Source organism: Cuculus canorus, chromosome Z (genome assembly GCF_017976375.1).
Source record: "Cuculus canorus isolate bCucCan1 chromosome Z, bCucCan1.pri, whole genome shotgun sequence".
Taxonomy (NCBI): domain Eukaryota; kingdom Metazoa; phylum Chordata; class Aves; order Cuculiformes; family Cuculidae; genus Cuculus; species Cuculus canorus.
Genome location: NC_071441.1, coordinates 15,741,157 through 15,768,573, shown reverse-complemented (window position 1 = coordinate 15,768,573; position 27,417 = coordinate 15,741,157). Strand labels below are relative to the sequence as shown.

At 40.4% G+C, this 27,417-nt stretch overlaps 1 protein-coding gene across 2 annotated transcripts in view; it reads left to right on the top strand.

Moving 5' to 3' along the window:
• The window catches only part of DOCK8 (dedicator of cytokinesis 8), a 91,030-nt gene that overhangs the window by 38,573 nt on the left and 25,040 nt on the right, over window positions 1-27,417 (top strand). For both annotated transcript variants that reach the window (XM_054055122.1, XM_054055123.1), the window contains 16 exons: window positions 2,508-2,625; window positions 5,786-5,856; window positions 6,493-6,631; window positions 8,209-8,310; window positions 9,057-9,152; window positions 10,239-10,473; window positions 11,400-11,564; window positions 13,309-13,484; window positions 15,228-15,323; window positions 16,415-16,510; window positions 17,273-17,422; window positions 19,910-20,023; window positions 21,016-21,168; window positions 23,706-23,845; window positions 24,410-24,579; window positions 26,900-27,045. In XM_054055122.1, the coding sequence (XP_053911097.1) occupies window positions 2,508-2,625; window positions 5,786-5,856; window positions 6,493-6,631; window positions 8,209-8,310; window positions 9,057-9,152; window positions 10,239-10,473; window positions 11,400-11,564; window positions 13,309-13,484; window positions 15,228-15,323; window positions 16,415-16,510; window positions 17,273-17,422; window positions 19,910-20,023; window positions 21,016-21,168; window positions 23,706-23,845; window positions 24,410-24,579; window positions 26,900-27,045 (2,167 nt within the window). The remainder of the gene's footprint in view (window positions 1-2,507; window positions 2,626-5,785; window positions 5,857-6,492; window positions 6,632-8,208; window positions 8,311-9,056; window positions 9,153-10,238; window positions 10,474-11,399; window positions 11,565-13,308; window positions 13,485-15,227; window positions 15,324-16,414; window positions 16,511-17,272; window positions 17,423-19,909; window positions 20,024-21,015; window positions 21,169-23,705; window positions 23,846-24,409; window positions 24,580-26,899; window positions 27,046-27,417) is intronic.

The window sequence follows — 27,417 nt, the reverse complement described above, 5'->3', positions numbered from 1 at the left end:
CATGAGTATCTTAAGAAACATGAAACTACTGTGATCACTGATACCACACCTGATTAGCTAATCAGGTCCTTTTATATTGTCTTTTTGTAAAGAGCTCCCAGCCAGGAGTCTTAGGACCAAAACATTCTTTTCCAAGCCTGCAAATCCCTCCATCCCAGAGAAGTTGTCCTGCCTCACCCGTTACTGTGGTGCTCTGGTCTCAGTGAAGTTGAGAGCTCAGCCATGTTTTTTTGTAGACTCATACTGACTCCTGTAGCTCTTTTGCTTTTTGTAAGCACATCTGACTATATCTGGAGGGAGAGCCCTGCACTTCCTCTTGGGGGAGCGAGAGGAGAAATTTAGTCACACTGTCCAGAAGAAATTACTGTAGCATGTTGGTTGAATATTTCTGCTCAGTGCAGATCCTCAAGGGAGACACAATGCCTCCTTGAGCTCATCACATCCTTATGGGCATTCATAGCTGTCCCATTATTTAAAAGATGGCAGTATGTGCTGCTCCGACACCTCTGCCCTGGGGAAATGCTTCTTGTCATTGCTTCCTCTCAGGCTTTTGGAGGGTACGGATGCTGGCAAGTAGCAGCACTTATGCAGTTGTCAGCAATAGGTCTACAATTCATGCCTGTGTGAAGGAACCTCTTTTTATCATCTCCCCACATTCATACTTTAAAAAATCAGTCATCACTTTCATCTCTGCAGGATACCCAGAGTCAGCATTTGCCTCTGTTCTTCATCAGTACTGGTGGGTTTAATACACATGTAAGCAAGATCCCTAAAACTGCTTGAGCATAAGTGGCACAAGCTTTAGCTCTTCGGTACAATACTCACTGGAATAATGCTTCCTCGGCTGTGTAGTCAGCAGAGAGCTCTCTGTGATTTTACAAATCTTTCATCTCAAGTCACATCTAAATGTAAAATCCAGTGCTCAAGGACATTATACAGATTTGTGACATCTTCTGCTGGGCTGCAGATTAATAAAGCAATGACTGGATTATATGGACTCCCCTACATGCATTTCTTCACTTCTGGCAGTTGTAATATTGATAATATCCTTCATTTAATATGTCATTCCCCCAGGCATAACTCAGTGGAGGTTACCAATATATTTCTCTCTTTCACTTAGCTTTTCCTAGTACCATCTTGGAGAGAATTTGGCAGAGAAGAGGTTGTGTTTAAAGAGGTAATGAGGTACAGTTAGTGTGGCAGACAGGAATACTATTCTAAACAAAGGGAAAGTCAAGTTACGTGCTAGTTTGTGTGCTAAGGCATGCCGTGGCCCATGTAGCATGTGTTGGTTAGCAACTGGACTGTGTAGTTGAAGAGTATTGTCACATTGTGACATATGGCAATAAGGAGAATCAGTTACAGTTTTCCAGGTCTTGGGATACAAAAAACAGAAGATGGACTATCTGACTCAATGACAACATTCTCCCAAGCTGCTCCACACTCTCATCTGATAGAGGTGCTCAAGCGGTATCTGTGATAAGGACAGGGTGAACTTTTGTGTAGCCTCTGACGGTCGTGGACAACAAGAAAATGTGAAAGCCCATGAATAGTTCTCTTTGTTTCTCATTAGAAGCCAGCATGCTTTCACCAACACTAGTCGTACTACTTACACTCAGAGGACAAACAGTGAGAATCCTGCATGGGAAAATGAGACATTAAGCAGACATAATTGTGATGCTACAGTGTGTGTAATCCAGATCTAACTGAAATCTCAGACTTGCCATAGACTTCACTGGAAAAAAAAGCTTTCTAGTAGCATTTTGACTCTTTTTACTAGAATTGTTGCATTTTGAACTTGGATGGTCATCTGTGCTGCCAAGTTCCCTGCAGAAATTAAAGTTGCTTTTTAAGTTTAGTGATCTATCCATGTAGAATATAGCAAACAGCAAAGTACGTTGTATGTTAAAGCATTATTCATGTTCATTATCAAAAATGTCAGTTTTTAAAATTATAGTTCAACAGTTTCTTGTTTGTGTTTGCTTGAGTTCATTGATAACTGCATTTTGATTTTCACAATCTAAAGATGTATGCCGTTTTATTGTGATAAGCTAGGAATGTACAAACTTCAGTTGTTGGCTTTATTTGCTGATTTGCGTATTTTTATCACATCTAAGTGATTTCTTACCTCTTCCAAAATCTGATTCTTTACAGCTGAGAAGGGAGCTGCTTTCTGGAGAGATTCCTGCTTTTCATTACATCAAGCAAAGATATTCATACGTTTGTAACTGGGAAATAAATATTTACAAAAATAAAAGAGATAGAAAGACTGCCTTCTCAAAGACATAACTTACTGTATGAGAAATCTCAAATATAGAAGGTTCTATGTGTCACAACAAGAACTTAACAATTCATTATGACTTTGGCAGTGGAGTTCTGACAAAACTTTCACTGTCTAGGTAGAATTGAAGGACAGGGAGAGGAATCAGCAAAATGTGGGTTTGTGCACTTCATTTTGAAATACAAATGCTTGCCATTTACCTATTTAATTATTTCCTTTCTTCCAGAAATCTCCTCTATGTTTACCCGCAGAGGCTGAATTTTGCTAATCGACCAGCTTCTGCAAGAAACATTACCATCAAGATCCAGTTTATGTGTGGGGAAGACCCATCCTGTGCAATGCCGGTAATAAATGCTGAGATTTCTTAGCAGGCTTTTGGTTACATTCTGAAGAGGTAACCTGTTGTTTACATTCCATCACCACAGTTTATAGTGGTGATAGATCCCATGATCCAAGAGGAGATGGTTAGAGAACTACTCAATTAGACATTCGCAAGTCTATCGTGCCAGATGGGATTCACCGAAGGGTATTAAGGGAGGTGGCAGAGGTCACCAAACCCCTTTCCATCCTCTACCAGAAGTCCTGACTGGCTGGGGAAGTTCTTGACTGGAGGTTGGCAAACATTATGCCCATTTAGAAGAAGGCCTGGAGGAAGGATCCAGGGAACTACAGGCATGTCAGTCTGACCTCGTTGATAGAGAAGGTCATGGGGCAGATCATCTTGAGTGCTATGACAGCACACATGGGACAACCAGGTGAACAGGCCCAGTCAGCATGAGTTTATGAAAGGCAAGTCCTACCAAACTAACCTGATCTCCTTCTGTGACGTTACCCACTCAGTGCACAAGGGAAAGACTGTGGATGTAGTGTACCTGGGCTCCAGTAAAGCCTTTTACACTGTTTCTCACAGTATTCTGATTGAAAAACTGGCTGTCAGTGGCCTGGACAGGTGCACCCTCTGCTGGGTAAAAAACTGGCTGGACGGCTGGGCCCAGAGAGTGGACGTAAATGGAGTTAAATCCATTTAGAGGCTGGTCGCAAATGGTGTTCCCCTGGGCTCAGTGCTGGGTTCAGTCCTGTCAAAGATCTTTATCAGTCATCTGGATGAAGGGATTGAGTGTACCCTCACTAGGTTTGCAGATGACACTAAGCTGGGAGGAAGTGTTGATCTGCTTGAGGGTAGGGAGGCTTTACAGAAGGATTGGGACAGCTTGGATCAATGGGTTGCAACCAATGGCACGAGGTCCAACAAGGGCAAGTGCCAGGTCCTGCACTTGGGACACAACAACTCAATGCAACACTACAGGACTAGAGAAGAGTGGCTGGAAAGCTGCCAGACCAGGACCTGGAGGTGTTCGTTGACAGCCAGCTGAATATGAGCCACCAGTGTGCCCAGGTAGCCAAGAAGGCCAATGGCATCTTGGCTTTTATCAGAAACAGCATGGCAGCAGGACCAGGGAAGGGCTTGTACCCCTGTACTCAGACCTAGTGAGGCCACACCATGAATCCTGTGTTCAGTTTTGGGTCTCTCACTACAAGAAGGACATGAGTTGCTGGACCGTGTCCAGAGAACAGCAATGAAGCTGGTGAAGGCACTAGAGAACAAGTTTTATGAGAGGCTGGTGACGGAACAGTAATTGTTTAGTCTGGAGGAAAGGACCCTGAGGGGAGATGTCTATAACTACATGAAAGGAGGTTGTAGTGAGGTGGGTGTTGCCCAAGTAGTAAGTGACAGGATGAGAGGGAATGGCCTCCAGTTACACCAGGGCTGGTTCGGGTTAGATATCAGGAAAAATTTCTTCACCATAAAGGGTTATTGGGCACTAGAACAGGCCACCCAGGGAAGTGGCTGAGTCACCATCCCTGAAGATATTTAGAAGACAGGTAGAGAAGGTGCTCAGCTACATAGTATGGGAGTGGGCAGGTTTGGTTGGACTTGATGATCTCACATGTCTTTTCCAACGAAACAATTCTATGATTCTAAGGGGACCTTAGGAAGCCTAACATCAGAGAGCCTGTGAAGCTTGTCATTCTCATCAGAAAGCAGAGCTGTAGTCCTTACTCACAACAGGGAAGAGTTGGTGCTTGTGTGGAACAGAGGCATACTACTGCTTTTATCGAAGTCTTCCTACCTTATTTACAGAAGAGTGACATCGTATTAAATCAGTGCTGTGTAGGAAACTCTAATGGTAAAATTCACGGAGCTTCAGAGACCTTTAAAAAATTATGTAGTCTGACTTCCAGTGTAACACCTCCATATAAACTCTGCGTACACAAATACTGATGTGTAACACTGGAAGGTAGAAGCTGGAATCTTCATTGTATGAATCTGAACAGGTGCACAATAATGCAGTGTAGGTAGAGTTTTCAGTGTCTGAAATGCCTGTACGTTAGGACGTAAGCGTATACTACTAGGAGAGACGGCCACACTGTCTTTGTTAAGGTTATTCAGCATTTGTCATTAGAAGACCCTCTCTTCCCCTTTACCAAGTTTCACATGTTTATTTTTAAGTATTCTAACCCAGATGTCCGCTTCAACTTGATTTTTGGGGAGATTTTCAGAGAATATAGTTGGCTATTTGAGAATGACATGGGATAAAATCTTTTGTGATTTTGTGTGCTACAGGAAGGGAGGGAATGGATGGAACTATTACTTTGAGGAACTTTAATCCAACAATATGTTGGAGTTCGGACTGACGCCTGACCAGCCTTTATCAGTGTGCTGACACTGTGCAGTGCAGTGCAGTGAAATCAGAGCATCAGCACAGTACTTTCCCAGAACACGTTTCTTCCAGAGCTGTGCAATGTGAGTGTAACACTGTTACACAATACTGCATTTTTGGTTTCCTTAAACTTTGCTTATTGCAATTACATTTTGGCAAATGCTTAGGACAGACACAGTTCATCTGGCATCCCTATCCACTGTGAGGGCACTTCATCTCAATACTTGTGCTGCAGAGATATCCTTGTCATCTCTCAGGGTTCCCTTTAAAGTTAGTGGATTCAAGGACCTTACCATAAAGCTGTGTCTGAAATGAGGGAAGCAAATCAAGTGCAAAAAAATACCTGTCTTCATTGATTGTAAAGGAACTTTGGACATCTAAGATAAAGTGAAATGGATCTCACCCTAAATGAGCAGGATACAACTGAAGAACAAACTTCTAAAAATAATTTAACTTTCAAGCATTTAGTTAAATGCAGCGTGACAGAGCATAAGAGACTTACCATAACTTTATTCCTGCAATTCCTAACTTTTTAGACTGGTGAATGTGATGTGAGGTAGTAAGTAGCTCCGGAAATGATCTCCACTCCATTTTCCTGGTGTTTTACCCTGAATAGTGTATGGGGAAGATGCTTGATAATAAAACATTTGTGTCAACCTGCTGAGATAAAATTGAAGAGTCATTTTTAGCCTTCAGATACTATCTTAAAACTTACATAAGTTGGTGGCAGCTAAATGCTTTACACTTGACTGCTGTTAATTTCTTTTTCTTTTTAATGTAGGTAATTTTTGGGAAATCTTCAGGTCCAGAATTCGTGCAAGAAATATACACAGCTGTCACATATCATAATAAGTAAGTATTGTTACTATTTGCATTACTTGAGAAGTATTAATCATGACCTCTTTACCTAATTCTTAGTTCATCAAAGACTGCTGGTACTAATACATTTTAAACATCTACATTTTATGTGGATTTGTCATATCTAATTTGGATTGCATTGTCATAAGTGACCATTTCACAGATGATCATTGCTTTTCTTGTTTGGAGATTTTCAGAGGTCAGTTGAGAACATTGCTAATGTGAAGGTTAAGGAACAGGAAGCAGCAGCATAACTTCGTAACAGCATTCACTTTGATGAATTCACAGATGCAAAAGAGCTGAAGGGCATGAATGTGGACTCAAGATTTAATATTTACACAAGAAATACGCTGGAACACAAAATTAAGATTGAAATATTTTTAAAGTGTAGAGATTGTTGAAAGCCGAAACATTCCATCTGATACAGACAGTGCTCTTCCTGATTCAAAGCTGTAGATAGTTCATAAGTCTAGCTGTATATACATGTACTTTGTTTAACCAAGCTCTTAGGCTGTTTTCAGGATTTGGAGAGTTTTTATAACCCTAACATCTAAAACTCTACTGGCAAATTTACCTTCTGCTCTGTCTTGTACTTATTTTGGAAATGTGGTTGGCATTTTCTTTAAACAGATCCCCTGACTTTTATGAAGAAGTGAAAATTAAGCTGCCAGCAAAGCTCACAGAGAAACACCATCTATTGTTTACGTTCTATCACATCAGCTGCCAGCCAAAGCAGGGTGCATCTGTGGAAACCCTCCTTGGGTATTCAGTAAGTTCCCTGTGATCTGTAAGAGAGTGTGTGTGTGTGTGTGTGTATATGTATCTACATCCCATGCAAACAGACTATTTCTTTGTCAAAAACTCATTGTAACTTTTTCTGATTACAGTAATATGTCAAAGACAGTAGAAGATATTAATTCATAGAAATCAGATGCGACCTGTGCTATGTTACATCCTTGTCCTGTAATTTTACATTGTTAAGTGTCTTTGTAGTTGATGAATTCATGTGACACAACTGAAGTATGCACCTAGTATTTGCAACAAAAACGCTTTATAGCATATCACCTAATTCTGTTAGATTCTACTTAATTAAAAAAAAGCTAAACCATATGCAATTATAATAACATTTTCATACATGAGGTAACAACTAGTGTAATGTTTTCAGCTAGGTTTTATATGGCATATCGTTCATGTTCTAAAGTGTCTTTTACCCACATCAAAATTAAAAACAGGAAAGAATGTAGAAGGTAAACTGTCGTTCTTTTGCGTTCATTGTCTAGCATGTTTTAGCTTAAGAAATACATATTACAGCATAGTCTCTTTGACCTTTACCTTTATCAGTTGGTATATTTAACTGGAGAGATTTTAAAATGAGAAGAAAGCACAGATGGTGATAATTCTTCCGATGTAAAAATAGCATAGTGTTATAATCAGTAATTGAGCTGTGGGCCAAGCAAATGCTTTCCATGTGTTTCTCCTGTGAAGTTTGTATTTGGTTTTGATCCTAGTACTGAAAAAACCTTTCAAATGGGCTTTCTTTTACAGGCAGACACAGTGCCATCAATGTCAATGGGACTGGTAAAAAGTAATTTAGTTTGTAGTTCAGGAGCAAGACTTGACAGAGTTAAGGACCGAATTTTCAAGCTTCTACTCACCTAAATACAAAATGTGTCTGCCCTGTGATAACAGGTTGCCCAGGGAGGTGGTAGATGCCTTGTTCCTGGAAACATTCAGTGTCAGGTTGGGTGGGGCCTTGAGCAACCTGATCTAGTTGAAGATATCCCTGCTCACTGCAGGGGGGTTGGACTCTGTTCTTTGTTGTCCCTCCCAACCCAAACCATTCTATGATTCTGTGATATGCAAATGTACAACCTCTTTAGAGAAAAATTACATGTGTACAAATATCAAAAAAGAGTTATCGTGAGTTATTCTGGCCTTAATCCTTGTGGTGACAACAACCAAGATGTTCAGTTTATCCTTAGCAAAACTTTAACTACGTTGGTATGCTTCAAAGCCAAGGATCAGTCTATTCAAGATATGCGATTTTTTAAGTAAAAACATGGACTCTAATGAATCCTTCTGGTACAATTTATTAGAAAAATATATATCACACATGGAAAGCTCTGTGTTTGTTTTCTTCAAAAAGTATGGTTTGTAAAGCAGTCTTGTACATTTTTCTACAGTAGCTATCAAAGAATGTAAAATGGAAAGAAATTACTGTTGAATGGGTTAGACTAGAGAAAGTTGGGTCAATATCTCATTTGTTGACTACTTAACAAATTAAATAAATATTCCTAATCATATATAGTCATGAATATTGCTGTGTTTTCTCTTTGTTTCTTTCAGTGGCTGCCAATTCTATTAAATGATCGTCTTCAAACTGGACATTATTGTCTTCCTGTTGCGTTGGATAAGCTGCCTTTCCACTATTCAATTCACTCTCCTGAGGTATTAAGGAAAATTGTGAAAAGATAGTATTTTCCTAATGCAGAGGAACGGCCTAAGTGTTATACAAACTAACATTGCTGTCTGCTTACAGGCAGTGCCTCTTTTTTGTACATTAAAAGGGGGAGCTCTGGAGAAAAATGTTATTGATATTACTGGCACTGATGTTATTATTATTATTTTAAATAGTTATATTGTGGGTTTTTCAAGTTAGTTAACCAAGAAAATCCTTATAAATTGTCTTATCAGGGATACGTTTGTTTAGAGGATGCCAAGTCGATAATTTGCTTTCTTCCATAGGATGATTTGCTCATTGTAGTTGTGTGGGAGACTGAGGAGAACTGAAATAAGGTGCTGCTGCTGGAGCTGAAAGCTATGCCCTCAGAGTAAATTTGGAAAGCAGGAAGCTGTCCACAGAGCTAAAAATGTACCACATCAACATGCCTTTGGCAGTGCTTTAACTGGGAACTTACAAACTTAAAAATATCCCAGCAGAATACATATTTGTGCTGCTTGTGGTGGGCATCCAGATGAAGTGTTCCAGATTTCCTTGTTTAGTGCATCAACTTCTCTTCATCTAGCTTATGAGAATAAGAGGATACCTAGCTGTGGTTCTCTGTATGGCACTAGCTTCAGATATCTAAAATGACATTAATAGCACGAATACTCTATACACCCCCATGTAAATAGTCTTTCTGTTTGATCATTAAAAGGAAGATAATGACTCCTGTATTTCTTTCCCATCATAGAAAGTTCCTCCTCAGACACCACCTATTAAATGGGTTGAAGGACACAAGGGTGTTTTCAATGTTGAAGTGCAAGCTGTTTCATCTGTTCACACTCAGGTAATGCATCAGAAGCAAAACTAAGCTGTAGTTTAATTTCAGAGAATTCAGGTGTCCAGGCTGGCTTAGGAGGCTTATGAAATGGAGATGTTTAGGCCCATGCAGATTTAAAAACGACTAACAGTTGTGATAATAACTTTTTATCCTCAGTGAATGAAGTCCTTTGGTAAAATGAAATGTGTTGGTAAAAGTGAACAAATGAGCACTCTCAGCAGCAAGTCACATCAAGCAATAGGGAGCCTGATGTCCTCTCAGCTCAGTAAGGGTCTGCGTAGGCTGCATTTGAAAGACATTGGCAGGGTTCAGTTCCAGTTTCTGCAGTCTGCATCTCCTGTCCTGCAAGGCTAATGTCTACAGCTGCAGAGACATAGCACCTCCACGCCTGTAGGGGCAGATTATACTGCCAGAATTCTTTAGGCAGCTCAGTTGTCAATGCCATGTGATGTGGGGACACAAGCTTAATGCTGAATGTGAATTCTGTCATTCTGGTTATTTAGCGTGATGAGAAATTGGAGCTTTGCCCATTGTACTGGGACACCAGTTAGAGGCAGAGCAAGTTTAGTTTGTTTACGCTGCTTTGCAGTGTCTCCTACACATCATGCTATTCTACAGCAGTTAACCCTGGTAGCTCTGTCCTAATAACTAGAGGCTCTGTGTCTGAAACAGGTCCACACCCTTTTGGAGCATGCTTTTTAAATAAGTAAGGCACACTCATGAGGGTCACAACTTGTATGTAGTTGGAACTTAGGTGTGGGTGGCAGAGGAACTGTAGACATACAACGTGACAAAGTTTTATCAGAAAGGAAACGATATTTTCATTAAATGAAGCAACCACTTTAGTGAAGACAACTTTGCTGCTTTTAATCTGATGTAACCAGAGGCTGAATTTGAGCCAGATGAAAAGGAACAAACAAAAAGCTGTGACAGCTGCTTTACAAATTGATCTCCAGGGCTAGCCACCACTGCTAGCCAGTAGGGTGGAAAGATTCTGTCCCATCCCATCAAGTGGGACAATCAGGCTTTGCTTAGCTAGCAGCAGCCTTAAATATATCAAGCTTGTTAAGTGTGAGTGCACTGTATTTGCAGGACAATCACCTGGAGAAGTTCTTCACTCTGTGCCATTCTCTGGAAAGTCAAGTGACATTCCCCATTCGACTGATGGACCAGAAGATTACAGAAACTACACTGGAACATGAGTTGAAACTCAGCATTATCTGTTTGAATTCTTCACGCCTTGAACCTCTTGTCTTATTTTTGCATTTGGTGCTAGATAAACTTTTCCAGCTGGCTGTACAACCCATGGTCATTGCTGGCCAGACAGGTATTAACTGGAGCGGTACTGCAAGTGACCTAGAGATGTGGTAGAAATGATTGCTAAACATCCAGGCTCAAATTCAGCAATTGTTGTAGTCTACTCCAGAAAGAGTTGTGCTACTCCAGACAGAGTTTTACTGCAAAATTTAATCCGGTTTAATTGAGTCCCTGTCTTCTCTCCTTTTGTCTCTACACTTAAGATTCTCAGAGTCAGATTGGGGCATGTGTTAAATTGTAGTAGTTTACTTCTGTGGAAAAATAGGTGAGAAAGTAGGTTGTGGCTTATTTTCCTTTGGAATTCAGTTGTTTTGCAAGGAAAGCACCAGCAAAATCAATTATCCTACAGCCGACATTGCTGGCTGCACTATATGCTCTGCCCATATCTCTTCAGATAGAATTGCGTAAGCACAAAATCAGAATCTGTATAGTAAAGCACACTTTTTTTTTTTTTCTGAGTCGCCACTTGCTCGTCACGTATGTTATCTCTGGAAGGAGGGCATACTTGGAGGCAGTGATGTAGCTTATTTCCTATCTTGTTTTGGTAATCAACACATCATCCACTGCAACATTTGTGTAAAAGCCTGCTAGCATGTATTTGTCTGTCAGCTGGACAAGTGCTCTTCAAGTAGGTATTTTATAGAAATGCATGAAGGCTGCTTGAAATGGTAATTAACAGTTACATTCTGCTTTTATGTAGCACAGAGTGATGAAGTAGCAGTGATTTGGTTGAAAGTCAGTGGGTCTGCTGAAGAGTGGTTTATTGGCTTGTGTAGACCTTGAGTCTGGTCGGGTGTAGCAATTGCTGTCTAGAGTTACGAATTTGCTAAGGACTGAATTAAAGCAGGTGTTAGTTGTTGTTGGCACAAATAATACCCTCACCTAATTACATTATACCTTTCAGTGCTGAAACTAATTCTTGCCTTTCTTTCACAGCCAATTTCTCACAGTTTGCCTTTGAATCTGTGGCTGCAATAGTTACCAGTCTCCACAACAGCAAAGACCTGAGCAAAGACCAGCATGGGAGGAACTGCCTCCTGGCGTCTTATGTCTATTATGTATTTCGTCTTCCAGACCCTCAGAGAGAAGTAGTCAAACCAGGTAATATTGGTGCAAGCATAGAAGAATTATTCCTTTTTCCTGGTACATCCTATTCAGCGTGGTACTTCTGAGAGGGGGACATGGCAACTGGCTTATGAAATAGAGACCCAGACGTGTTTGTCCAAGCACAGCACTGTTCAGATACATCAGTTTTCTCAGAGGAAGGTGAGGGATCGCAGCTCTGCAAAAAGCAGTGTGGCCTTGACCCAAATAGTATGTATCTCCCAGTCATTCATTTAAGACACAGGGTTGAGGTGAGAGGACTCTGTAGCTATATGCAACACAGTAGCTTCAAGATGAAAGTGAGAGACGTCTCCTAAACTGAGGCTTTCTTTAAAGAAATTTCCTGTAGAAATTGTAATGGCCTTCAAATGCTGATTTCTTGTTGGCCTGTACATCAGTAAACTGCTTTCTGTGCAAACTGACTTACTGCCATGCTTAACAACTTACTATGGCAAAACTCTGCCAATTTCACTTTAGGGGTGTTATCAGGAGGATGAAATCCTCTATGTTGGCCAGCAGTCTGAGGGAGGTGACCCTTCTCTATTCAACATTGTTGAGGCTATACCTAGAAGTACTATGTCCAGTTCTGGGCTCCTCAGTACAACAGAGGTATGGACGTACTAGGGACACACCAGCCGAGGGCTGGTAGTGGTGAGGGGACTGAAGCATCTCTCCAGTGAGGAAGGTCTGAGAAGGGTGGGACTCTTCAGCCTGGAAGAGAGAAGGCTCAGGGGAGTCTTCAGTGTATACAAAGACCTGAAAGAAGAGGGCAAAGAAGACAGAGCCACGCTCTTCCCAGTGGTGTTCAATGACAGGGCCAGAGGCAGTGAACATAAATAGAAACACAGAAAGCTCCCTCTAAACATCAGGAAACACTTTTTTTTTTTCTGTGAGGGTGACCGAGCATTGGCACAAGCTGACCAGAAAGGTAGTGGAGTGTCTCACCTTGTAGATACTGGAAAGCTGTCTAGACATGGTCCTCGGCAGCTGGCTTTAGATGGCCCTGCTTAAGCAGGGAAGCTGGACTAGATGACTTCTAGAAGTCCCTTCCAACCTCAGTCATTCTTAATTCTGCTGCAATCCGTTGTCCTAAACCCTGTAGATCATTTGATCTAATGCTACACATTAACTGACTTACAGCCAAGCAGCCGTGGGAGATAAAGATATGTAGACACGTTTCTCTTTCAAATATTCATTTAAATACCCCTTGAGGGACATTTAGAGTGATGATAGGTTGTGCAAAAATCTCTGAGCTTGCATACACTTGGAAATACTTTATCCCAGAAGAATAAAGTCCATGGGGAAGCTAGAAACTAGGTAATCATTTAGTGAAAATTATGCTGGTAGCACCCTGCTTCCTTGGATACTTTGAATGTGGTGTTAAGTGTTATGTGTTGAAGGTGATATTTTGTGTTTATGCTGTATTAGTCTACAGCAAATTAAAAAGGGCTGATGGGAAGGAGAAAAAACAGTAATAATGCTGCTGCTCAGGTAGCCCTTTTAATCATTTATTACTGATTCTGCAATTACCCTGTGAGCTGTTGACATGGAAAACATCTGCACCTTATCATTAAAAGCCTATGTAATTTGTTAATGAAGCAGTTGCTGGTGAGATTTCTAGGAGCTTTGTGCTATTCAAAATACTGTTGTAATAACAGCACTGAGCAGAGATGGCTTGAATCCCATGTTTGTCTCACATATATGTCGTTTAGTCTTAGTTTAAACATCTTCTTATGGGCAGGTGCAGGCACCAGTGCCATTTTGACAGAGTCTCGTTATTACACATTTGGACGTACTTCTGCAGTGTCTGTTGGGAGTAAACTCCTGCAGAGCCGAGTGATAAGCTGCAGCAATCCTGATATCGCTGTTACACAAACCGTTACTGATGAGGAGGTCAAAAACATCATGTCATCGAAGGTAAGAGAATGAAATCAAATATCCAGAGAACTGTATGGGCCAAAACTTAATAATCTAGATTTGTTCTTTGAGGGTTGCATTTGCTTCTTCTAAATGCACTGTATGTATCACAAAAGCATTTTCTGTTTATTTGGTTTGGCATAGGCACACATTAAATCCCTTTGCTAAATTCTGATGTCTCTAATCAGTGAAGAGAGCAACAGGTAAGAACTTTGTCTCTTCTTTGAGACTTAGACAATCCACAGAGGGATTTGCTTTTTCTGATGTGCCTCACTTTGCTGTTCTTCTGTTCATGTCTGGTGATGTGAGCTGGTCCAAGTTGCGCAGTCAGCACGAGAAAAGACTACTACGGATTATATTGAGAACAGATTCACTTTCTGAAAGTGGTGAAAAAGTCCTCAGAAGAGAAGCAGTTTTCCTAAAATGCTCTGATAATTTATTTTTGGTCCTTTTAACTCTTTTTCTTTCTTCAATTTTTTTTAATTCACAGAGCTTGTTTAATGCTAAATAGTTTCCTGTTGGAAAAAAAGAAGGCAATTTATATGACAGCAGCCCCATGATTTTACATCAGCTTTAGTACAAATGCCATGTGCGTGGTTTGTAACTGGGTCTTTCCAAATACGTAATTCAACCAGAGAGTGAAACACAAGCTTCCTCCATCTTTCTCATCGACAACTACATATGCCACCAACAGCTTGCAGGATAGGAAGGATGATGACAGTTGAGAAGCAGCATTTTGCTTCCCTAATTGGACCTGGGTGCTGGTCTACAGCATCCTGGCTTTATCTCAGAGCTTTATAAGGACGACTGCGCTCAGCTCTCTTGGGAAACCAAAATCTAGAGTTTCCCATTTAGCGGGATCTGGGAAGTGGTGGCTCTGACAAAAGCAGGATTTTTCTTTGGTGCAAAATGCCTGCTCCCCGGCAGAGCTCCACAGCAGCAAGTCTGCTGAGCTCTGAACCTTATCCCCCCTCCCTTTTCTTTGAGTATTACGTATGTAAAATACTGCTATTCAAGCAAGTTGTTTCCAGAAACATTTTGAAGCCTTTTTTAATGATCATGTGCCTCTCCAGTTAAGGTAAATGAGTTCTTGTCTTCAACAAATTAAAACAAAGCTATTAAGATGCACAGGCTCTGCCAATCTATTTAATTGTTTATACGGGCATGCATATTCATCCATAGTAATTTTTAATAATGTAGATTTGAACTTATTAGCTTTATGAATTTTACTGTAATGCACTGTGTCCTAAAAAAACAGAGTACAAGGCTTTGTTTTCCCAAATTAATACAAAATTAGAATGTTTGATATTACAGCTTCATCACATCCATAAATGTAGCCATTTAGAATTGGTTACTGCCATTTCACTGGCTTTTAAATTTGCATTACTTTTAGTGGAAGGAAGACTTCCAGATGCTGGTTAATTTCGGAAGTAGAGCCACCGGATAATTTTAAATGACTGCTACCCTTCGAAGGGTGATTTGTAGCTCTTCCAAAATTTGGCACATGATGGCAGTGTTGGCATTCGCACATTCCTGCAGCTGCTGCATTCAGGTGGTCTTTGGCCTCCACTGGGAAGGGGGATTGGAAGAAGGAAGAAGAGCTGTTTAGGTGAACGTCTGTGCATACCTTCCAAAAAAGAAAAAAAAAAATCAAACAAAAAACCCCATTGCTGCTGATGTCTTCTCTGTTGATTAGCTCAAGTTATGTATTAACTTACTATTTCTTCTGACTATGCCTTCCAGTCTACAGATCACAGCTCCAGTCGGATGTCTTTCTATGTTGAAGGAACAAATGACATGCCAAGCATTTGTGCAAGCCCAAGACCATCCAATAAAAAGGTAACCTACCGCTAAACGTGAGAGAGCACATTAACAGAGGCTGGAGCCCCCTGAGGCAGTGCTGCTAATTGGTGCTTCTAAATGAGGAGAGGGGAAAGAAAGAGCAAAGTAACGACCAGTTCTATCAAACAAGGACTTTTGTGGTGGAATATTGACTCCATCCATAGCTATTACCCAGACTTTTCTGCTTCTGCTTTAAAGTCTAGATTCTTTTTCCAGGACACATTTAGACAAGTAGCAACCTGCCTGGAGCCTCCCTTTGCTCTCTTTCTCAAGATGTTAGGGCCTCTGTCTTTGTGCACCACTGTTTAGCCTTGGATACGTGTTTTTACATGTTGTAGTAAACTACATACGTTTGCTATCTCTGTCTTCTGTAAAGAATGTTCTCCTTTTTCCTTTTCTGTAGCTTTTAGAACCAAGAGATTCCTTCGTATCTTGAGCATGTATTCCCAAATAGCTTTTACTGACATAAAAGATACCACATCACATAGGTGATTTTTCCTGAGCTGAATCTTGTGTTTGGCATTGATCAGCAGCAGTGGTTTTGGGGAAAAACCCTGCAGCAAGCAGTTCAGAATCTGAGTTACAACTAAGAAACTCTCCTTTCATATTCCAGTTTATTGGTTTGATTTCTGCCAAAGGTTTATACACAATATGAATACTGGATGGGTTTATATGTCCTATTCAATGTACGTAGGCTTAAGAATTTCATTGGCTTTATTGTTTGTGTCAGGAATAGAAAACAAGCATTGCAATACATTTTTAGTCCAGATGTGAATTTCCAGAAAGTTTAGATCATTGGCTTTGGGTGTCTTATCATCAGATCTCACTGCAAAGTGAATTGTCTCCAGCTACAAACTTCTGTACAAGCTCTGCTGTGGTTATTTCTGTGTTCTTCTCTACCACCACAGAGACAACCTTACTTTTACCTTGTCTCTAAAAAACATGGCAGTGCTAAATAGAACTGCTGTTGGGGAATGGGGTATGTGACCACAGCCACACAGTTTTCCACAGGGAAGAGGGGGGATGTTGGAACTGGAAGATGAGTTGACTGAAAAGCCATTTCCCAACACTCTGTGTTTATTATCTAGCATTTCCACGAGGAGCTGGCACTGCAGATGGTTGTCAGCACTGGTATTGTGAGAGAATCTGTCTTCAAGTATGCCTGGTTCTTCTTTGAGCTCCTGGTAAGATTTGACAGTAATATTTTATAGTAAGTTAATAGTGAAATGTAGCAGGTACTCTGGGCACAGATTTATTTGGGTGTTGGTCTCTTCAGTTATTCAGCCTCAGTGTCAAAAGGAGAGGTCCCAAACAGTGGAAGTACAACTAAAGAATTCTCCATATTCACTCCCATTCCCCACTGACAGCCTATGATTGCAAAGTCCTTGTGTCATCTACATGCAGAAGGCTGAAAGACAGACATTGAACTTAGTCCGTCCTTTTCTCTGGATACCTGTTCCTCTCTTTTCCACTTTATTAACGTGGGAGCAGTGACAAGGGTCCGCATACTCAGTTTCGCAGAGCCCTGACGTGATGGATGTCAGCAGCAAAAATATGCTGATTTCCACTGGCATCAAATAAACAACCCAACAGCAGGTCAAGAAATAAGAATCAATTCCAGAACTGTTACTCGCTGTCTGTCATCATGAAAGGCAAAAGTTGCAAACAGCAATATTTCAGAGCTGCAGATGCAAGGGACTGGGGAGGGTGATTCTGATTTCAGGTGCTGAGAGTAGACAACTGTGAATGTGAAAAACAATCAATGGCTGGCTGTGTTTGAGTTTTAGGCTCTGTTGTCACTGGCAGCTCATGCAGCTCTGAGAAGATGAGAATGTTTGCATTCAGGGAAAAATGAGCACGGTCTCTGAACTCCCATGGATTATATTAAAGCAGTAGGTTTTTGTCCAGTTTGGGCAGTTTTTAATTTTTTATTTTCTGCTTTGCAGATAAAGAGTATGGCTCAGTATGTTCACAACATAGAGAAGCAAGACAACCCACGAAGAAGCCGATTCTCTGATCGCTTTAAAGATGATATTACCACTATAGTTAATGTGGTTACTTCAGAGATTGCTGCACTTTTAGTCAAACCACAGAAGGTAAATGCATGAAATAAGCACCGTGGATCCTTGCTACTCACCCTTCTCCACACTGAGCTGTATTTAATCCTATTTCACCTTCGGTAATGTCACTAGAGTTAGGCCAAAACTGAGGCGATATTCTCACATGGACCTTTAGCAATAGTTGTGGCTGTGCAAGGAGCCACCTTGTGCTCCTGTGGCAAACTTGTTTTACTCATCTTAGCACTTCAGCCTGTTTCTCAGTGTCACTACAGGGTGCATGGAGGGAATCCCCTTTCCCATCAGCGGGGAAGACTGGGCACCCATTTTCAGTGGCAGTGATGCTTTATGGTTAGATAGCCAGAACATCAAACTGCAGCCCAGTCAGGGCTTATTCTTTTTCTACTTTTCTCTTTTCCTCATTTCTACTGCATAGTGTTTTATTCCACATTTGACTTAGCTGATGATGGTGGACTATGCCATATAAAGACAGTATTCCTCCTGAGAGTTGCAAACTCCAACCATCAGTGATCTAACCCCAGATCTCGCTACAGAGGCACTGGCCACCTGAAAATTAAATACAAGAAATAAGCCCTACTTCCCCTGAAATTCTTTCACTTGGTATGTTTTAACAAGTTGCAGTGTTATAATGGATTATAAAGTTGAAAGGGTCACAAAATGCAATTTATATTTTAACATTAGTACTGTCAACCTACAACAATGATGTCATTCCACACTGGTCTATAGACAAAGTTGAGGCTACAGATAGGCACTGGGTGACTGCCGTTTGCTCACTTCTTGCAACCAACTTGTTTTCATGCCCCGGGGCTGCCAAATGCTGTGTGGTAGCCCAGCCCTGTGCTCTATCACAGGGCAGAACAAACTGGAGAGCTGGCCTGTCAGGTCGCTTTTCAACCAGCCCCATTTCCTGATCCGCTTCTCCATGTGCAACCTACTGGGCTGTTGAGTACCATAAACTGGGAAGGGGCCAAGGCCAAATGACTGAGGGCGGAGAACTGCAGAAGTGATTGTCACTATCCAGCAAAAAGTGGTTTCCAATGCTTTAACCTTTGCTTGATCCTTTGGTGTGCTTCTATGTGCCAAATGCAGAGAAGTCATTTCCACAGAAATGTTTACTTAAGGTGTCATTGACCTTTTTTTTTTTTAATACATTATGTAATAAAAACCTGTTACATTAAAAATGTTTTAATGGAACTGTAGGTTTTGCCAAGAGATTAGTATTTTATGGCTTCCCCACGAGAAATGCACAGGGTTTTATGGGCTGTTAATTCAGTTCAGTTTTGATAGAGTGAGTGTACAGAACCTGATTATGTGTGAAAAGCCCACTGGAGTGTTTGCAGAATTAGGGCCATTGGTTGGTTGTACAGAGCAGCAGTAGGTAATGTGTGTCTGTTTTTAAAATCCAAGCAGTAATAATCTGTGTTTTAATACAAGGTTGAGAGTGGCAGATTGCTCTGGGATTCTACAGACATATGTCTGGCAAATATTAGCATACCCAGTAAGGTAGTGGAAAACTAATTTTTTCTGCACAGTAAAAAATGTTTTGCTCTGTAAATTCTAGATAGTAGGGAAATTATATATATATTCCTGAACAGCAATAAAAAGGTTGAAAATTGAAAAATTAAATCCTAACCACCCTGTGGTGCTACATACCTGTTGTCACTAGTCAGAACCACAAGTAAAGGCAACATTTTCCTCTGTTACCTCCTTTGTCAGTCTTGACTCAAAGCACCTGAAGGCTCTGAGCTTTAAATGTGTGCAGAGTGTGTGCAGATCCGTCAAGCATTTGCACAAATTCCTCTTGGTGGGCTACATATGCTACTGAGATTTTATGATTTGATTTGGTATATTTGAAGTAACTATAGCCCTATTTTAGAATGCACATGAAGCTCTTTATGATTTTTACTTGGAGGCTGCATATCTCTGGTGACTAGGCCAATTTGTAGCATGCAAGAGCTTAGCTGCTGGATGATAAAACCCACAGATTTAACTTACCATTATTTTTTTGCTATCAATTTTATCCTTAGAATTCCTGAACAAAATACTAGGCATTCCATCAGCAGAGCCAGTGCAGATATTTATTAATATTTTAAAACAATATTTTATGTTTTAGGTACCTAAACCAGCATTCTCTAATGTTAAAGTTTCCTTTTTGAAAAAAGGCATATGCAGGATTGCAGCCCATAGAGAATTCAGACCTGGTCTCATATTCCATTTCATTGTTGTCAGCCTAAAGGTTTGCATAAGATAACCTTGTTCATTCATCCTTTGATATTGCTTTGTGAAAGTTACACCAGCTGGGATAATTTATAGGATTTAACGAGGTCATGTAAGTTTGAGAACTGAAACAATCTTGTCCAGTACGTTCCATGAGGTGGTTCTGGGGGCTGTCACCTACATTATTTTTTAATGATTCTAAAACGTCCTCCAGTTTTATGTAAGTTTTGTGCATCATAATTGCAATTCTTTTTTTTTTTTTCTTTTTTTTTTTTTTTTTTTTCAAAGGAAAGTGAGCAAGCAGAAAAAATGAATATCAGCCTGGCATTTTTCTTGTATGATCTACTCTCTTTAATGGACCGAGGATTTGTGTTTAATCTCATCAAACATTACTGTAATCAGGTATGCACCATGCGTGATTTGGATTGCATTTGGCTTGTTGCCGGCCCAGTGTTCTGTTTTGTTTGATTCATTTATCCATCAATGTCCTTTGAGTTGTGTTAAAGGGACAGGTAAATTTCTTTTTCCTATTGCATATGCAGAGGCTTTAAACCTCTTTTGATTTGTGGTCAGCAGAAAAAAATTGAGTGGAGGTTAAGACTCTTTTGGAAATGTCGTGCCTTGCACTGCTTCAGAGCATCTGGGAGCCACTTCCCTTACCTTTTTACATCCCTTAATAGCAGGGTCTGTAGAGGGTACAGAGCAGCTTTTGGTCTCTGACTTCTCCAGTGCACTGGATTTGGGGGATTCAATCAAAATGATCCGTCTTTTTGCTTTACAAGCCTCCCAAAATTAAAAATAAATTATGCAAGATGTTATTATGGAATTATTTGTTGTATTTGAAAAGGAAGTTTCTCCATCCGTTTTCGACTGGGTGTATCTGTTGTAGTTTTTCTGCCAAAGGAAGGCTTTCTGTCAGCTAATGGTAGGTAGGAGAATCAAGGTGACTACCACCCCAGTTTCTGATAGTATGCACAGTACTTCACTGGCATCATTGACATAAAGAGAGATGACCAGACCATTGATGATTTGTGTTGCTAATCAGGACTTTATATGAGTTTGCTACAGACTGCAGAGTTTTGTTTGGTTTTAATCTGTGTGTTATGAAATGGGGAAAAAACATATTGTATGTTTTCCTGTAGGGAGGAGGAAAAAACCCAAGGGATTGTCTCTTGGGAAGTTGGTAGTGCAGCTGGGGAGTGGAGGGAGAGACACCACCATTGTCAGAGAGCAGCTAATGGATAAAAACTAGTAAGGCATGGGGAACTAGTGAGCTTTTTCATGCACGCTGGGCTCTTTATTTATGTCTGTTTCAGGAAGCAGGATATTTCACTGCATGGTGATTTAAATAATGCATGCCCATCGCATGACACTTCTTTGGTTTGCTTTTCTAGCTGTCAAACAAGCTGAATTCACTTTCCACCCTGATTTCCATGAGACTGGAATTCCTGAGAATTCTCTGCAGCCATGAGCATTATCTCAATTTGAATCTCTTCTTCATGACCTCCTCTGCTCCAGCATCCCCCTCCCCCTCCATCTCCTCCCAGGTAGGCATGCATTGTACAACACTGTGTGAACTTCGCATGAAACACACATGTAAAGAAAGACTTATGTTGCTCTGTTTTCAGATACGTAGGTTAGAAGTAGCCACTGTTGGATCATGGAGTATAACTTCCCTCTTGAAAGATGAGGTGTAGAAGGATAAAGGCTGAAGGAGTACTACTGCAAAACTGCATCCACACAAATTAAAACTTAATGGATACGTGGCCCTCTAGAAACATGCAAACAGAAAATGAAGAAGTAAACATACAAGGTCTAAAAGGAACATGGCTCAGAAGGCTGATTTTCAGGCACACCTATATCCCATCCATACACAATCAGAAATACGTATTTCAGTATCTGTTTTGGAGAATTATACTATGCAGCAATGCACAGAAATCTTTCTGTAAGTTTGTCTTCTAGCTGAATGTCTTGTTCTCCAAGTGGATGTGGATACTACCACTATGTCAGTTAGTGACTAAAACACTGCAACTTTCAATATCCTGGAGTCATGGATTTCTGTTGAACCTGAGCATTGTTCAGAGCAGGTTTCTTATGCTTTTCTTTTCAAATAACAGCATGCTTTCTTCTGGATTCCTCTGCACCCCAGTGGTAAGGATGATGCTATGATTTCACCAATGATTTCTGTCTTTGGTGGAGAGTGTTTTCCCTTTTATTTTTCCGTCATCCTAGCAATGGAGTTCACAAACACATTCAATGAGGAAACTGTTATCTGGCACGACGTACCATATTTTGACAGTCTTGTGCTCTTCTCCTCTGCATTCTAGTTAGGTGATACCTTGGTTTTTCTGTGGGAAAGACCCCCTAACAAAGAGTACTAGCCTGCCTGTTTTCTACCTCAGTGATCTTACAGAGGTCAAGACTGCAATGAAGAATTTCAGTGCAGTGCCCCATAATTGCCATAGCCCTTGGATGTGGGACAGTGGAGCTGAGGCTGAGAATGATGGGAGGTACAAAACCACTCTGAGTTATGGAACAGTCCAAATTCACCATTTTTTTCCTACCATAATTGCCAAAGAATTGGTTGGATGCTAAAATGTACTACATTTCATACCTTAAGGATTGTGACAGATTAATTATAGTAAATGTTATATTAAAGTTTTTCCTTACCTTAAAAGTGTGAAGGTCTTAAGAGTCAGGATTTCACAATAGCTTAATGCGAATCCTGGATGCAAAAGAACTAGAAATGGTACTCTTCTGCTTATTAGAAGTCAGCATAGCTCTTGGAACTAGTTCTAGCAAGTCAGAGCTGGGCAGACACCAGTTTAGTCGTTCTTTCCTTAAAGCAACATCATCAACTCTTTTTCTCCTTTAGGAGTAACGTATGAAGTGCAACCTACACAAATCAATAAGGCTTTTGTGCCCCTTGGATGATATAATACATTAACTCACCACGCTTGCAGTAATTTTGATCTATCTACAGGAGTGCTGCCCAGCTACAGTTAGATTTTCAGTAAGAAATGCAGCCTTGTGAATAAATCTTTTGGAGTTCTTGAAGAGAAGCCAATTCACTTAACTGGGTGCTTTACTGTTATTCCGCACAAACATAGTACAGCCAATACCTGTCTGAGTGAGGCTGAAATGGGAATGGGCTTAAGTATGTGCATCCAAAATATGGGACTGCTTAGAGACATGAGTTTCATTTGACCCAGTACACTGGAAGGCAGCTGCCACAGTGTGGCATACTGCTACTTCATGTGTTTGTTTTCTGGGACTGTTCTTGGGTGACTGACAGAAATATGGGGAGACAATATTGAAGAATATAAATTAAAAGCAAAATTTGGACTCATAAACCCCAGTAGCTGTACTGGGGAGTAGAGTCTAAGACTTATGCTTACTCAGTCAGGGCACAAAAACATTCCAGGTGACCTGTGGCACAGACCTATGATTGGAGAAGCTAAGAAGTTCACAACACATATATAGCAGCAACATCCCATGCTGGGGCTGGCTGTAAATCAATCACAGCCATAAGTTACAGCAGTTTGAAGGCTGCTTTAAATTATGCCAGCCTCTAGCAAGCTGAGCCAAGGATTTCCAGGGTGGAAGGAAACACTGTTCACATGTCTCTCCTGACTTTACTCCTGTGCTAGATAGCATGGATGCTGAAGAAGGCAGAGCTTTTGACACCAAGGTCTGTCTCAATGCAGGAGCAGCCTCTTGCTGTACAATGCCCTATGGCTGCTCTGCAACAGTAAGAGCAACGTAAAGAACTGTAAACATGCAGAAAATTCTGACTTTGTGTCCCATCCAAACTAATGAACACAGGTTAGGAATTTTGCATCTCAATAAATATCAGATGAGTGGAAAGGATGAGATTGCATCCTAGCAACCAACCGATTTGAAACAAGATGCTCTTTATTTCACATTCAGGTATTTTTCTCCAAAATTTTCAGCCTTCTTTAAAAGTCTGTGATTTTCATATGGTAGAGATTTTCTGTTAGCTACATGGTGTGTAACTACAACCTCTTTAAGAAGCTTTGATTTCAGTGATCATTCTTTTAACGCTTCCACTATCCTTCTGCAGAACTCTAGCTCCTGCTCTAGTTTCCAGGACCAGAAAATCGCTGGTATGTTTGATCTGTCAGCTGAATATCGTCAGCAGCACTTTCTGACCGGCCTACTTTTCACTGAATTGGCAGCAGCGCTGGATGCAGAGAGTGAGGGGTGGGTATCCCAATTTGCAGATTTTAGAGTGGGATCAAGCCATCCTATTACTCATGGGAAGATCACAGTTTAATTCCAGGGCAGTCCTGATTCCCTCATTCTTTTCAGTTAGTCACACTGTAATGCAGCTATAACCCAGTTACCATTTTGTCTGTTGTGTTGGTCCCAGTGAGTAAAAATATGCTATTTGTTGTGGTTGTGTTGGCCAAATACATAGATTGAGAACACAACTTAAAATTTCAGTTGTTCTTTTTTCTCTAGTATGCCTCTGCCTATGTCTGAGCCTAAGTGCTTAGCTAAACTGCAGAAAATGTATGATGCTTTTCTTTAAGCATCTCTCTTCACTTGGGTGCTCTTTGATTGTAGTGAAGTGGCCTGGAAATGTAAGATAGGTGTCTTTTGCAGGGAACATGAGTCTCTGCTCAGAATGGAAGATATTATCTAATGAATGTTGGTGTATTAATTTCTATCTTTCACCTCCACTCTGTTTCTTAGAGATCTGATTTATAAATAATTTGTGCATGACCTGTTAATGGAGCTCATGAAAGGTTTTTGTGTTAACAGGATTAGCAAGGTGCAAAGAAAAGCTGTCAGTGCTATCCTTAGCCTTCTAAGTTCCCATGACCTAGACCCACGTTGCTCAAAAAAAGAGGTGAAGATTAAAATTGCAGCTCTCTACCTACCTTTGGTTGGTATCATTTTGGATTCACTGTCACAACTGCATGATTTTACAAGTAAGATCTTTTTCTCTTTGTATTTTTCAGCTTCTTAGAGTAACTTGTCTAAACAATCTATCAAACATGAAGGGGAATGTGCTAAGTACAGAAATTCCCCATGATGTAGTAAGGTTGAATATTTCTTTGCTTAGAAGTAAATTGCATTTTTAAAGACAGGAAAAACTTCAGTATCCTCACTTTGTGAGCAAATAATACACCAGAGATGTATCTGTAATTTTTCCTCACTGTCTTTTAGTATAACTATTATGATCTTGCAAATAAAGCCTGCAAGATCTACTAGGAATATTGAGATACAGACAGAAAGAAGGAAAACAAGAGTGATATTGATATTATGTTACATCATAATTAAAGAAACTGGACTGTATTCTTTCTGTCTTTTTCTATTGCTCTTTAGTGCTATTAACATAATACCAAAATTAATCTTGGGCAAATGCAATCGTGTCACAGCTTAGCCCTGGCCTGGTCAGTTTAGGCAGCTAGAACTGAGCAGCTGGGCTTCCATTTCCCTTCCCCCGCCACCAGCGAAAGGGAAATGAGGGGAAAACAACTTATGGATTGGAAACTAAGTGAAAATGGGTACAATAATAATGATAATGATGATGATGATGATGATGATGATGATGATGATAATAATAATTTATGAAATTGTGCCCCCCCACCCCTTGATGACTATATGTAATCATAAACGCTTCAGAGCAAGTAGGGACAAGGGTTAGCAGCAGGAGAGGGAGCTGGACACAGGAACTGGATTCAGGAATGCACGGATCCTGGATCGGGGCAAACCAACAGATGAGGTCCTCACTGGACATCAGGCATTGAAGAAGAGAGAGAGACCTTCATGGTCTCTCAGTTCTATACCAAGTATGATGTATATGGGATGGAATACTCTGTCAATGAGTTTGAGGTCACCTGTCCTGTCTGCCCCTCCTTGCAAGCGTGACCCCTTTTCATCTTTGACTTATCTTACTCCACCAGCTCAAGGGTGGCCTTGGTTACTATAAGAATAAGTATAAGCACTGGCCTTTCTGCATAACCATGACCCATGTTACTGCTTCTTAAGAGAAACAGTCTGAAAAACGTGCAGCTAACTTTCAGAAAGTTACTTACATGAAACTTAGCTGAAGTTAGAAAACTATTTCTACTTCAGCTCAAACCAGAACAAATCATCAGACACAAAACACGTTTTTATCATCTAACTAAACTTTATATTATCCAGCCTTCTTAAAACAACATTATCTGAGCTGTTTCCTCACATTTTGCAAATTTTATATTCATATAATACTGTTGAAAGCAGTTATTTCACATTTTTTTTTGTAAGATAATAGATCTCTGTTACTTGCAAAACTACATTTCACTTCCTTAAATAGAATAAACACCATAAAGAAAAAAAAAAGTATAATCTTTCAAGAATATATTTTTGTCTCTGTATTTTGCATTTAGATGTCTGGACAAAAAACTCAGTACTATGAAAGCATTATTTAGCTCTTTCAGGCTGAGAGGATGAAAATCTTCATTATACATTGTCTAATCAGATTCTTGTAAACTAATTACTGTCCTTATACCATAGACAAAAAGGAAACATAATGAGGAAGCCCAGGTGTAGCAATTTTAGAGTGTCTTTCTTGTTGAGTATCTGTCACAAGAGGATATTGTCCTTGTTCTGAGTACACTGGTACTTGCTGTTCACTCAGCTTCTCTGAGAAACATGACTTGCAAAACACAAAGTGGACACTCAGAATCAGAGGGGTTTTTTATAGAACTTAGGTATAAATAACTTTACTTGCTGAAAGTGATGTCAAGAATTAGCAGGGAATAGAAGCAGCTAGATATCTAAAATTAAACTTACTCTTTAGCCAGCAGGCAATACCGGCTCTGTCAGCTCTTTGCAGACTTACATACTTTGTTGAATATCACCAAACCCATGTATGGCTTTTGTGTTGATGTTCTTGCCTGAGATGGCTTGGAACTGGTTGTTTCCGAGTCTTACAAAGAGCTGGCTTCATTTTGAACTTCAGAGGCAACCTCACATTTGCTACTGCTTTTGCTTTTAATTTACCCTCTCTGAACACTGGGAGCTTATTGGACACATCTCCTTTCCCTGTGTTTATTTGAACAATTAGGCAGCCCTCACACATGACTGCAATCTGTCTTGTTCGTGCTGCACCTCTTTCACTGCTTGGTACATCAACCAGACCAACAGTCTTAGGTAAAGAGGTGCAAATGGTTTTGTTATGTTGCAGCCTGATGGAAGACTGTGACATGTGAATGGCAACAACTGGATTGCTCATGAAGTTCTAATCAAATATTTCAAATCTAGTTTCAGATGCCCGCAGTGGAAAGGGACGCACAGGAAACCAAGAAGAAGAACAAGAGTCTGCAAGTGCAATCAATCAAAATGTGGCCCTTGCTATTGCAGGGAATCAGTTTAACCTCAGGAGCTCTGGAATATCTCTGGTGTCCCTGGTATGCCCAGTGCTGTGCCAGTCTCCTTCTTGTATCTGTTTTCCTCTTTCTTTGTTTTCTCCTTTTATTATTTCTTGTCACTAAAAACTACAGTCATGAGAAACTGCATTCTTGTTTCCTGCAGCCACAAAAGAATGTTTCATATTCCTCCTGTCCTCTTCTTCTCTTCTAGTCATTTAACTACTTCTTTAGCATAAGTAGTTCCACTTTTTTTCCCCACGTGCCTATTTTCATTTCCGCAACCCACCTAGTCTCATTTCCAGATGAACAAATGCCACCCTGACTCCTTCACTGCCTCCCAGTCCCAATCTCAATGGATCTAGGACTCAAGTTCCTCCTTTTTTCTCTGTCTCTTTCTTCGTGGTTATCTTT